Source organism: Harpia harpyja, chromosome Z, assembly GCF_026419915.1.
Source record: "Harpia harpyja isolate bHarHar1 chromosome Z, bHarHar1 primary haplotype, whole genome shotgun sequence".
In the NCBI taxonomy this organism is placed as follows: domain Eukaryota; kingdom Metazoa; phylum Chordata; class Aves; order Accipitriformes; family Accipitridae; genus Harpia; species Harpia harpyja.
The window spans coordinates 97,280,872-97,294,709 of NC_068969.1; the positions used below are offsets into that span (position 1 = coordinate 97,280,872).

The following is a 13,838-nucleotide window of genomic DNA, read 5'->3' on the forward strand; positions in this document are numbered from 1 at the left end:
CAGTTCACACAGTACTGAATACAGCAACTAAACTGTTACTATAGTAATGATATTTTGTGCCAACACAGAAAAATTAACTGCAATTGCAAATAAATTGTTTTGTTCTTCTGTGGAACTTCAGCTATGTGGAAATAGTTCTACATTGAGTCTATAAATAGTCTGTGAAATACAAGAGCTCTTGCTTATTTGAAGAGTTACGATACATGTCATATGTAACTGAGGCCTGAGACAGGATTGGTTTTGAAGGGGGGGGTGTTGTTCTACAAGTTCTGGCAATAAACCAGGAATCGCTTCAGGCTATCGGATTTCGGAATGAGAATGTCACAAGAGGCTTTCTGTTGGCTGGGGGAAGGGGGGGAAGAGTTCAGCGTCTACTCCTGGAATGTCTGTTTAGCAGCAGAACACTAATGATCTTACAGGACACAGACGATATGCTAAAACAAGAGAAAAAAACCCAATTATTTTTGCAGTCCCTCTAGTTGGAGCCTGCTTCCACTTAACCTTTTGTTGCCAAACACAGATTTTTTGAGGGTACTGAAGCAGGGATATCCACATGAACTGAAAATCTACCAATTATACATGATTCTCAAACTGTAATCTTACATCAACATTAAGAACAAACACACCAACCATAATCTGAAGAGAAAGCAAAAGAGACAAATTGTAATGCTGAAGTACTTTTTTCATAATAAAAAAACTGTGAAACTTATTGCCCAGATGTCAGTTGTCCTGATACATTAAGAAGGGTTTGAACATGAAAAACCCTGTGAAAGAAGACTGAAAGGACTGGGTCTATTAAATGTAGAGACCACCAATGAGAGAAAGAGCAACACAACAAGCATCTAAGGTTGCTAGAAGGAGCATCAGCTGTAAGTAGGGACATGAAGTAATAAATTTAATCTGCAGGTTAGATAAATACCTGTCGGAAACTATTTAAGTATGGCCGATTTTGTCTTGAGGAAAGCAGAGGAAATGACCTCTTAAGTGGCCATCCAGATCTACTGTTACGTATAAAATATACGACATACTCAGAGTCAGCAACAACAGTATTTTTGTTGGGGATATTAAGCCACCTCAGAAAGTAAACCAAACATAATCAGAGACTGGTACTAAACATGTGAGAAACAAGTTATCGTCCACTATCGTTTTCCAAAGTTCTTAGTCTTTTCTCATTAGCAGCTCATGCTAGCCAGTGTTTGAAACAGGATATTGGACTAGATGCCCTACTTGTGTAGCTAATCTGCCTATTCCTCTAAAGATGTAACTAAAAATATAGTATAGCTCATATCCCACTCAAGCCCAAAGATAATTTAAGTAGACGGGCAAAAGCATAAAGCATACGGCAGGAAGCAACTTGGGCACGCATCACTGATGTCTGGTACTTTCCTGACTAGAAACAGCCTACTTTGACACTCTTAGCACCGTGCAAGTTAGTGGATGTGGCACTGAAATGTGCTCCTTCTCACTCGTGAGCTGGAAAAAATTAATCTGGAATGAAGAGGACATCTTAGAGCACATGACTGTGTCTCATTTACAAAAGTAATTTTTCAGGGTTACCGAATGAAGAAACGTACAAGCATAACCATGGAGGGAACCCAAAGGCTTCCCTGGATCCTGATCACATGAACGATCTATATTAAGGACCATTTCCTAGCAACCCAGCCTTCCACAAACACCTTTTCCAGGGAACTGCTCTCGGTAACAGCGTTTTGCCAACACCGCTGCTGTTGATAATATTCTCCAGCCGCCCTTGCTCCCAGGGGAGCCTTGCGAAAAGCTGGGAAGGCTGCTCGCTCCTCAGGCCTGCCCGGGAGGACACCCCCGCCGCACAGCCGGCGCAGGCCCGGCCGGCTGAAGGCCGGGAGAAGCTTCCAGAGGCCTCGCCGCCGGCGGCCCGGGCAGAGGCCGGCTCGCCTCAGCTAAGGGTCCCGCGGCTGCCGTGCACCTCGCAGGTAAGAGCCGCAGGGGGCGACGGAGGCGACTGCGCTCCCGCCCCCCTCCCCGGGAAGCGGGGCTTCTCCAGCTCGTCTTCTGTTCTTACACACCCTGCAACACACCTTGAGGGGAAAACCCTGCGGGGAGCGTTTCTCCGAGGGGAGGAGGGCGAGGAGCGCCGGGCAGGCGGCGGCGGGGGGTGGGGGAACCCGCCTCCCCTCACAGACCGCCGCCCTTCCCGCCCCGCGCCGGCCGCGCGCGCCCCTCGCGCCCGGGATCCTGGCACCGGTCGGCTCGTTACGGGAAGCTCCGCCCCCCCGCCCCCTTTCGGCGACGTCACGCCCCCCGCGCGCCAATGGCGGCGCGAGTCGAGGAGGGAAGGGCGCGGGGTGGGGGAGTGGGGAGGGGTGAGGGAGCGTGACGGGGCGTGGGGCTGCGCGTGCGGGACGGCGGCGCGATGGCGCGGCGCGGCGGAGCCGTTATTTAGGGGCTTGTCGGCGGGGCGTGGGGTGCCGTGAGGCGGCGGCGGCAGCGCCGCTGCGGCAGGTAAGGACCGGGAGGCTGGCCGCCGCAGGCGGTTTTCCCCTTCTCTTGGGGGCCCCCCCCTCAGCTTCCTTGCCGTCTCTGTGCGCCCCTCTCTCTCCCCCCTGCGAGGGGCGGTGGCGGCGGCCGCGTTGGCCCGTTCTTCCCCTGCGGGCCGTAGCCGGGCTCGGCAGGCCGGGCCGTGCGCCGCGGGCGGGGACGCCGGGGCGGGCGGGTGGGCGCTCGGCCAGGGCTGGCTGGGAGACGGAGACGGAGGGGAGGACGCCAGCCCTGCGCCACTCGGTTCCCGAGCCGACCCCTCGCCTTCCCCGCGGGGGCGTCCGGCGGCAGTCTTCCCCGCCCGCGGCTGTGAGCGGTCCTCCGCGAGCGGGGCCCGGCCCGGCCCGGCGGGCTGGGAGGGGGTGCGGGTGCCGCCGCCCGCTCCCCGCAGCGGCGTCTCGGCTCCCCTCGGCGGGCGCTGGCGGAGCTGGCCCGGCGGTGGCGCTTAAAATGCAGTATGGCCTCGCCCGCTGCCGGGCCGCCCGGGGCCTCCTCGGTGTAGGGGCCTGAGAGGCCGTCGAGGCCCTTTTCTTGCCGGTGTGCGTAGTACCAGCTGCTGGGGGTGCCCCCCCCGCAACCCTTCCCCTGTCTTGATGCGGTTTTACTGACCTGCTGTCGTGGCGCGGAGGGTAAGACTGAAGAGTATCCGGGTTTTTCTCTAGTGCGGCGGCTGTTAAAGCCGGTAGTCTTAATTAATAAAGGTGCTGAGACCCTCGGTAGACTCGTGTCTTTCGGGCTTTTTCAAGTCTCCGATAAGCTTGGCCGTACTGTTGGCAAGCGTTTTCTTGTTGGAAAGCGTTCCGTTTTGTTGCCTTCACCACAAGTGGTCTGTTCTTGTTGGCTGTACACCAAGAAGGTAGAAGACTGCTGGCCTTGAAAGAAAGGCACACTTTGTTTTACACCTGATCCAACTACCGGAGGGATTCCGCGAGGAGTTAGGGAGGAGTGGGTTCAGTAAGCAGCCCGGGTTGTCTGCTAACTTCCGATGTGCTCCTGAGCTCCAGTCCTCCTTGCAGTGGGTCTCTGACGCTCTTCCTAGAGAAAAACGGTGTCATTATTTTCATCTTGCAGATGATGAAACTGAGGCACAAAGGAAAGCAGGCTGCCAAGTGTGTTGGCAGTGCAGAGGAGAATAAATCCCAGTCTCAGTTTTCATCCCTGTTTTAGGCTGATTAGGTGATGGCCAGCTGGTGGCTGCTTGTTACTTCTGAGGCATTTCTGAAAGAGAAACCTGGTAATAGAATTATGTGGGGTTATAGTTTTGTCACTAGTGACCTGTACTGTCACTGAGAAGAGGAGAAAAAAAGGGTCCACAACCTGAAGAGGTTGGATACTTTGGGGAGTTATGGGCTTTTTTCTTACACCCTCTTTTCCCTTATAGAACTTAAAATTTATACTTGTCTTCCTAAATACTGTTACTTTCAGAGGCATAACAGTATGTAAAAGGTATCTGTTGAAAGCATGTAACTTCTGAACTTAAACTTTAATCTATATGTTGATGTATCACAATAGGAAAGTAGAAGAGGGTGATGAAAATTTGAGATTACTTCCTAGATGTTAAGCATTAAAAATAAATACTTGGTTCTTGTTTACATGTCTAGAAATGTGATCTTTCAAATAAAGCCTATATATACATTTTTGGGGGGTGGGGGTAAGATACATGCACATTCATAAGTCTGTACACAAAATGGAGACACACAGTCTCCCATGCTGCTTCTCTGGAGGATTAGCACTAGCACAGTTGTATGAAAATAAATAAACCTCTTGGCCATTTCTTTTAGAATGATTCTTAGATTAGCAAGAACTGTCTAAATTAGAGAACCAGCATTGGTGGTTGTCAGTCTTGAAGGTTTCACTTCAAGATGAGAACATGGAATGCTAAGATATTATTTTGTATAAATTCACTTGCTTTTTAGACTAAAGCTACTTGCTAGCTGCAAAAAAAATCTGAAGTATTTCAGAGAAAGTGATCGGCAATTTAAGAAGGTACCAGAAGGAAGAATTTAATTCTTGCAAGCAAATATTTGGTGCCTGTAATGAGGTATTTAAATCATTTTACTCTGTGGCCCTTTGTTTGGGTTTTTTATTCTGAGTGCTGTACTAAAACCCCAGAGGCAGGGAGAAGCCTCCTTCTAGAGGCAAAAGAATGAGTAATGTGGAGAAATGACTTACCTATTTGATGAGAGGGATAGAGGTATCATTTGTGTATAGGTATTTTAAATATGAAAAATTTTCAGAATATTCTGTGCATGTAATGTTATATAAGATTTTAAAAGTTATTTTCTTAGAGGTGTTTGGGGGGTTTTTGAATCTCAGGTATTTCCAAGAAGGAAGGAAGCTTGGAGGAAGGAAGCTTGCAGATTAAGTAGTCTTAATTAGAAAGCACTTACAGTGTGAGTAATCAAAATTCCTTGAGGATAGTTCCAGCTTTTAGATGGGCTTTAAGTACTATCTGGCTTGTTATAAAACCTCAAGCAGTAGCTGCTATGTGCAGTATCACTTGCTCTGTCTTCCTGAGCTATGTGGATTATTAGTAAGAGATTACCATTTGAAGCTGTAAGTTTAGCTCTTATTTTTTTGAGGAATTTCTGGAAAACAATTTGCCAGCAACCTTTGTGGTTTCATAATTGATGTGATGATGAGCCTTAATAGACCTAACACCTTCCTGTGGTGGTCATGATGTTACCTATACTTCTTGACTTGCAAGCTGGCTTTGCTGGCAAGAACATGTTATTTTGGCTATAGTGTCTTGACCTACAAATGACAACTTCAGTTTACTTGAACCTGAAATGGAGAAGTGATAATTCATCATATGACATATATCTGTATTCATTTTGGGGTAGTTCTCATGATTTATGAAATAAGATTAATTTGTAAGGCTTCTCTCTGTTGCTCAGAATAAGTAGTGATTGCCATTTTGCATGAATGCCTGACATTTCTTCAAAAACTGTTATTCACACGTTAGTCATAAAACTCAATGCCGTTGCTACTTTGTGCATATAAAGCTCAACTATAGGGTCGTTGTTAGTTTTTCGTAGGACACTGCCTGAAGCATCAGTTGAAGGTTCAGGCATAAAGGCTTAGTGCTTTTCTTTCAAAATGGCAGCAGGATGTGAAGAATAATAGAAGTCCCATATGATTTAGAGATTAAATGGGGTGATCTGATGACATACAAGTTTCATATGTCTGTCTTTACTGAAGTAATTGTAGCATTTTAACAGGTTTTTTTCCTCTTTAAGATAACTTACGTTCTCCAAGTTAAGGACTGTCAATAGCAGCAGTTCTAAATTGACCATGTTGTTTTTACTGTGTAGTATTTAGATGGACTTTGATCCTTTGCACTTTGGCAGACTTAACTATGGAGGTAACCTGACAAACTTCTAACATCAGTTTTTTTCTCTGTCTCCCTTTCCTCTTCACTTAGTGGTCCACAACAACTACATAGTATAGATAAAATGTTGATTTGGCTTTTTTTTAGGGAAAAAAAAGAAAAAGCTTCTGAACTGACTAGCTGCTTCAATGTTAGTTCAGCATCAGGTTGAACTTTCACCTTAGATTCCTAATACACTACACCAGTCTGTAAAACAGAAGCTTTTGGGCTGTGTTGCATAATCACAGAAACTATTGAATTTTCTGTTGTCCAGACTTGCAACTTAGTCTGACTTCAAGTTGTTAATGGTGAACAATTGATGTTTAGCAGCATTTCTTTTGAATGATAGCACTATGTTTTAAAGTTTTGGTATAGCTAATATGCAGGGTTTGTGCACTGTCTGCACCTCGGCATGTTTATATGCTCAGATTAGAAAATGCTAGTTTCCATTGAAGTATCTTCCTTGGTCTGATCTGAAGTATGGCTCCCTGTTTTGTTAGTTATAGGCCCCACCATATTTTTTTCTTTTTTTATGGCTTTTATCTAGGCAAGATGGATGGAAGTGCTTAGTGTAACTCTGATTCTTTTCCCTAGAACTAAATTTTGATTAAGAATCAGTCTTGTGAAAGGTAGAGAGACTAATGTTTTAAAAAATAGCACACATTAGAAGGGATTGCAATAGCCCCTTTGTGGGTTCAGAGGTGTGTAGCTTCAGTCTTCTTCAAACTGCATTGATCAGCAGGGGGAAAAAGTAAAATACATCAGAACAGCCTAAAAGCAGATATATGCTGAACTGTAGCATGATTTTGACACTACAGTCACAACTGCTTGTTTCCTGTATGGTAGGTGAGTGGGCTTTCCCACTTAACTTTCCGTTGCAGGTGATGGAGCATGAGTCTCAGTTCTCTTGCCTTTCAGGAGCTGAGTGTGGTGGAATAAGTACTATAAACTGTGGAGGGTTTCTTTGCTCCCTCAAAACAGCTGTTAAACTTTCCAAGGTGCAAAGTAGTAGAGATTTGGACCTCAGTTTCCCATGTGTAAATGAATCTGCTCAGGACAACTGAAATGTTGTATTCCAGGTCTGGAAGACAGTTGAATACAGAAATGGCATTTATTTAAAAAGGTGAAGTCATCTTATTTTGATTTCTTACCAGCAAAATATGTGATAATTCTGTTTTATTGTTTACTTCTGTTGAGTTCGTTATTGCTTTTTAAGTGTTGGCTTTTATGTTCCTTCAGGTGCTTCATAGTATTTTTTTTATTAACCTCAGCCATACTTAATGACTTTAATACCAGCAGTTCTTGAATAGTTTTGTAGAATTATTGTTTAACCTGAAATAAATCATTACCAAAAAGAAAACCAATAACTTTGTAATGATGTAATACTTATCTTAGCTGACATTGCCATTATACTAATGTCGCACCAATTGTGATACAAAATGGGAGAGAAATGTTATATTGAACATTCTTTTTAAAAACTTTACTTTTTGCCTCTTTACATCTGCTTCACACTTTCCTCTTCAGTGTGGAAGCTGTTTCTGCTGCTGTTCTGCAGCTTTTGGCAATGAGCAGGGAAGTGGAGCTGCTGCTTCTTTCCACCTAGCTTGTAGTTGCCCTCAGGGTTCTCATGAGTTTCAGATCTTCTGCAATGCAAGTTGTTCAACTTAAATAGCTTTAAATGAATCTTGTTTAAAATAACACATCTTAAGGTCTATCCTTAATAGAGCACAACAAGCTTTAGGTGGCAAGCACTATTTCTGATAAATGTTAGTAAGTCAAGACACTAAAAATAGATTCCTATATGCTGGTTTTATTCAGTGTCTAAAGACCTAAATCAAGAGAGAATACTCTTCTGAGTTTGGTTGTATTCACTGTGTGAATTTATTAAAATTTGTGAAACCAGTTGTGGTTTTTAAAATGCAGAAAGGCAGGGGTGGGTGGAAACCTTATTTTTCAGATATTGGAAGACTTTATGTCCATAATAAGCAAAAATCAATTGGTTTAGTTACTGTATGCTTGTAATAAATATCTAAAGATGTATTGCACTTAAAACTCTATAATGGTTTTCATATCTAGCCCAGTGAGAGTACTTGAGTGTAACATAAAAAAAACGGATAGCTTTTTGATTCTCAACTCCATACAACTACACTCTGATTATAAATGAGTCTCATTATTTAGTTAAAAAAACCAACCTCTAGTGACAAATACAAATGCCTGTTAATATAACTGTCAAGTCTCCTAATCAGCAGTATTTCTAGTACAGAATTTCTATATAGGAAATTTTGGTGGGCTTTGAGTAATGAACTCACAAGTATAGATGCAAATAAAGATACTGCTGAGTGATTCTGATGGCTATTATTTTAGTCCGAACTGAAATACATCTATGTTGGTGAGCCCTACAGAGACTCTGCTGTAAAGGTTTGAGATTGGCTTTCATTTAGTTGTTGGTTTCTAATTCTTGTGAATAGATATTTTCTTTACATTATACTGCTTACCTTGATTTGTTTAAAAAAAAAGGGGGGGGGGGCTTAGGTGTGCTGATGCCTAAGGAGTGAGGTTGTAGCTTGGTATTGATACATTGGTGCTTAAATGTGTTGTCTAGTTTTATTGATCTGTATGAAATGCCTTGTGTCTTTCTGTCATTATTATAAAGTAAACTACATGCAGTCAAAGCAAAGGAGTATTTCTGGTCATAAATTGCAGTTTCTTTTCCTTTTTGGTAATAGTAAATGTAGCTTTTAAACTTTCCTTTCTATGGAATACTGTGGAATTCCATTAAACTTCTTAGTGAGTTGCCTTTTATAGGAGTAGAGCTCAGAATACCAGTTTCCAAAGAAGTTTTGCCAGGTCAGTGAAAATAAAACTTAAGAAGCAGGATTGCTACAGGCAATCTCATCTCAAATCTTAGTAAACCTAGAAACTCTGTTTAGTTTCTAGCTGTAAGAACAATATGTTCATATGCTTAGTATGGAATGGTCACTTGCTTTTGGTAATTTAGGGCTGCTTTATAACTGCAGGTTGAGAAATTCAGAAGAGACCATGTGACTTCAAAACAACTGGAGTGGAAGCTACTCTGTGAATGCTTCACTTTCTCCAAACTGTTTTGCAGAATTGTCAAAACGGAGAACAAGTGAGCTCTGCTGCAATACAGAAATAAACAACATAAGATGTTAAAAAAACTCTCCAACTTTTGAGGAATTACAAACTCCCTTGTAAGGTTTTGAAGAATTAGTTAATGCTTTTTCTGTAGTAGTCCAACAGTTCTTGATATGGAAGTGGTGTGCTTCGTAATTCTTAAATGTATTCTAAGTCACTCTTGCGATTGAGACACATGTTTTTGTGGTGAGTTGTTCTGAACCTTGTGCAAAGCACTTATATCAGTGCCCTTGAAAGCTAGGTAAGTATGGTAACCATAATCAAATTCATAGGGTTCTGTTTTAAAACCTGAACCACCATGTTATGCTCTCTGTTCTAACTGAACCTCCCACAGAAGTACCAGTGAAATTTCTTTCCATATATGACATGAAAACCTTAAGCTGTTGCATTTCTCAAATTTGTAACTAAAGAGGCTTTAAACAGCATCAGTTGTCTCACGTAGACATTGGATTTTGTTATAGCAGTGAGTAAAATGGAAACAATATGCCAGTTCGTTCTCTAGAGTGAGAAGATACTGTTTCAGGAAAGTAAATGTGCATACCTGAGAAATTGTCATAGATTGAATGCAAATCTGAATTTGACAGTGATCTAAAGCGAAGAGTAATAGTTTAAATTTAAAAAATAATCTGCCTCTGTTCCAGGAATTCTGTGCAGCATGTTTTCTGGGTGGAACTGGGTAGCCCATTGCTTGTATCTGCTCTTGAATATTTGTTCTCTTGAAGGTAAGACTTCTGTGTCTCAAACAGAAGAGGCTTGTACAACTATTTTAATCAGACGCTTGAACTACATACTTGCTTTTTGTCTAGATACTTATGGGGTGGGGGCAGAAAGCAAGGTGTATTAGGATCGAGAGACCTAGTCTATGCTCTTAATAATATGGTAAAATAATGTATGTTAAACCAATACTCAGTTCTGCTTCCATTCATTGCTCATGTGTGTACAGAGATGGTGAAGAGTGACTGGTCAGTGGAAGTTTGCTTTGCTTCCACTGACATTACTGGAGCTGGTCACTGTAGCAAACTGAAGTTTAATTTCACATATGCCAAATAGTATCTAAATGAAAGCATGTGTTAGTCTAAATGCTGTTAAAGCAATAAGCTACCAGTGAACTAGTGTAGTGGGCTCTGTGATCAAGTTACAGCTGTGGGCCACTGCTGTTGTGTAGCAAATGATCATCCTCAAGATGTTTAGTATGGCTATTGATTCAAGGCAGTATTTCAGTCACCTATTTCTTCTTTAACACTTGACGCTTTTCTCTTTATGTGGCTTTATAGTGATAGTCACAATTTTATTGTTGTGTTCAAGTTCCTTTGTAAAAAAAAAAAAATACTGTCAAAGGTGCAGAGTTCACTATAATTCCTAAATATGCTTGTAGTATACACACTGAAGCTTTTGAAATGGATAACTCAAGTATTCAACTGTTTGCATGCAATTCTTCTAAAAACTAGTCCACCACAACAAAGGTGCACACTTATCCCAATTTTTTGTTAACTTTCTCTACAGAAAATACGTTTTTAACCGCAAAAGTAACCTCAACTATATTACCTTCTTCCTTCAAAGCATACTAAACATTCAATCCTTGACTGTACTTTCTCTGTAAAGGCCTCTGTTGTTAATAGAGCTTTCTTGCTTGGTAAAATGCTTTTGCAAAGCCTGGGGAGCACTACACTGGTTTTGCCCCTTAAATCTGCTTGGTGGTCCACTAATGCATTTCAGGTTTATAACTGTCAAGTAAATAATTCATTTGCTGCTTAGACACATGTAGTATTTTTAACATTATGCTAGTGTTGTATCAGCAATATTGATTATGGAATGCTCTGTAGCTTTTAATAAAGATGCAATTCTTTTTCTTTTTAGTTTCAGGTGGACTTGTACAGTCATGTGGTCACATCATCCCAGAGTCTCCTGTATTGGCCCTTGGTTCCAATTTCACAGCATTATGCATTTTGAATGAGAGTTGTCTTGACTTTGGCAATATCTATGCTAATCAGATCATCTGGAAAATTAAAAATAAAGTGGTACCTAAAGAACAGTATCGTGAAATAAACAGAACAGTTTCCAGTGTCACATTTAATGACACTTCTTCATTAGCTACTCCTCTGACATGCAACATTTTAGCAGATGGACAGATTGAGCAGAACATTTATGGAATTACAGTTACAATAGGCTGTAAGTACCATTTTTCTTGCCTTTTATTCTGGTCTTAAGAAAATTGCTTCTGAGAAACAGGGAGGAGAATACAAACAATGGAAAGTGCATATCTTAAGATGCTTATTTCCATTCCTTCAGTTCTTGGATAACTGTATAAAAACTTTGTCAAATTACATGCCGTCAGAGCTGGTAAATAAGCACAGAATAAAGTTTTCCAAAAACCAGAAAATACTCTGGAGTATTTCAGTGTTGAAATGGGAAGAAAACAGAAAACAATAGAAAAATGTTGAAGCAGGAGGATTTAAATTACAAAAAGAAAATGTGAATTCAACTGAAATAGATCTAGGAAATAGACTAATTTTTCCTTACTTCTTGCTTCTGTTCAGTGTTCAAGGAAATACCACAAGGTCATATGTCCTGCTTTCATAATAACACTATGAAATTGATGTTTTCTTCATTAATGGACTGAGAAACTTTTAGTCCATCTGTATCACTAAAGCTAACCTGAACTGCCTTAAGGATAGAACATACTATCTGGATTACTCTGCCACTATACATAAGAAAATACTTTTAACTGATTATAAACTTCCCTTGTTCAAGCATGATAGCACTTGCATAGTTCTGAACAAGCGCACTTTGAGACAAGACTGAGGTTTTGAGAAAGTAAGATGAATAACTTAATATACTACTTCTTAATTAGTTGGTGGACTGTTTATAAAATAAGTCTTCCAATGGCTGATGAATTATGTTGCCTCCTAGTGTTGGCAAAAGGCATTGCAGTTGTTGCAAGGTCTGTGTACAAAAGGCTGGCTTGAGTTCACCATTTAAACTAACGTGGTTCTAGCATGAGTTACAACGTGCGTTGACAGAAGAACAATCTTTTCTGTTTCAACTTCTGAGGAGTAAATTTTTTACCAGAAAAGACAGGCAAAATATATGGAAAGATGAGGACAGATACAATATCCTAAGATGATAAACTGAATGACAGTACAGATAACATTCTACAGCTGTAATTCACATATGGATCTTGAGATGCATTTGTATTTAAAGATACTGTATTTTCATACTGTCAATTAAAGGAAAATTCTGTAAACAGAGTAGCAACAGGTTTAAGAAGAATACAGCTATTCAAGAACAAAACTGTAAGGTTCATAGCATAGTTCTGTTGAAAATAGCATTCTGCTTGAAAGGAAATAAGATTCTTCAAGTGCATTATACTCTCTTAAATAGTGGCATTCTAAAAGCTAGAAACAAACTCTTTGTATGCGGTCACTTCAATTTAAGGAGGAAAAAAAATAGTTCAGCTGCACTCTGAAAAAGTTTCTTACACACTAGTAATGTGCATTAATGAAGATCCTTTCTCTTTCTTGTAGGTGTTTGCAGCTAAATTATCCTTCTTTCCTAGCTCAGGTGGGGGAGAATAGACCTATCACAGTTGCCTTAGAGCTCAGGTTATTGGCAAAGTCAGCATATGCCTATCCACCTTAGTGCTCATTAACATTTTTTTCTGTGTGAATTAAAATAGGTTTAGATGAGAGATTGTTGATATCAGGTTTTCTGCCTCAAAGAATGAGAAATATGCTGTGCTGTTCCTTACTGTCAAGTGCTTGTTCCTTATGCAGCCTACTGTTTGTCAGAGCAGCTTGTTAAGCGTCTTAACTTCCATTGCTGGGTGGCATCCAGCACTTTTTGCCCCCTCCTTTAGAAATAAATCTGACTATAAATACTTCTGATGTTCACTGAAATTTCTCTGATGGGACACTTAGCATGATTCTCACTGGATTGAAATGTGTATATAGATTAATTATTGCTAACTTTTTCTGTACAGTGCCCCCAGAGAAGCCCAAGAACTTAAGTTGCATTGTGCATCAGGTGTCAAAACTCACATATCCTATGACTTGTACCTGGAACCCTGGCAGGCATACATTCCTGGACACTCACTTTAGGTTGAAATACAGATGGTAAGTAGTCCTTTATAGAATATCTAAATAATTTTGAAGAATATTTGTAGGCTTGAAATTCCTTGATACTTTGGAAGAGTTCTTCACTAAAATCTAGTTTCCTAGAGTATTGCTCTCTATTTTGGGGGGAAGAGAAGAGTTAAAGAAGTTCAGATTTAAAGTAATTCTAAGTCAGACTTGAAATTTTGTTGCTGCACTTGTTTTGGAGTAACAGCTATCTAGTATTTTTCCATTCTTCAAATACATGAGTAGTGTGGCGTGAGTACAATACACCTAATCATTAGGTGGCTGGACCCAAATTATATATTTCACTTTTTTCTGTGGTGAATGTTCTATCCCATTCTAAACAGGTAGAAGATGTCCCTGCTCATTGCAGGAGGGTTGGACTAGATGACCTTTAAAGTTCCTTTCCAACCCAAACTATTCTATGATTCTAAGTAGAGAAACCAACATATAGTGACTGCATTTTATACGGGTATTATCTACTCTGTACTTTTGAAGAACTCAGAATGGTTTTTGTCCACAATTAATCCTAACATGAAAGCTTTAGAAAAAGTATTTCTCCTGTAAAAGCAAATCAACTTCAGTATTTTTCAAACTCTTCAAATGGTCTCTTGTAGTTTAAAACGGACAGGATTGTTGCTCTGCTCTGGAAACAGGAATGACTTGCCAACAGCTTTCCA

The 13,838-nt window shown here is 40.9% G+C and overlaps 1 protein-coding gene and 1 long non-coding RNA gene across 5 annotated transcripts in view; one reads left to right on the top strand and one right to left on the bottom strand.

The window, feature by feature from the left end:
• Positions 1-3,596, bottom strand: part of LOC128137586 (uncharacterized) — a 47,504-nt gene extending 43,908 nt beyond the window's left edge. Inside the window, exon 1 of one of the 2 annotated variants that reach the window (XR_008233745.1) lies at positions 3,127-3,596. This is a non-coding gene — a long non-coding RNA (uncharacterized LOC128137586). Of the gene's footprint in view, positions 1-2,057; positions 2,170-3,126 lie in introns of those variants that run through there. The other variant, XR_008233744.1, reaches the window with a different exon arrangement.
• The window catches only part of IL6ST (interleukin 6 cytokine family signal transducer), a 35,825-nt gene continuing 24,340 nt past the window's right edge, over positions 2,354-13,838 (top strand). For 2 of the 3 annotated variants that reach the window (XM_052778652.1, XM_052778655.1), the window contains exons 1-4: positions 2,354-2,481; positions 9,685-9,765; positions 10,901-11,212; positions 13,023-13,155. In XM_052778652.1, the coding sequence (XP_052634612.1) occupies positions 9,699-9,765; positions 10,901-11,212; positions 13,023-13,155 (512 nt within the window). In that variant the 5' untranslated portion in view covers positions 2,354-2,481; positions 9,685-9,698. Of the gene's footprint in view, positions 2,482-8,990; positions 9,100-9,684; positions 9,766-10,900; positions 11,213-13,022; positions 13,156-13,838 lie in introns of those variants that run through there. The other variant, XM_052778653.1, reaches the window with a different exon arrangement.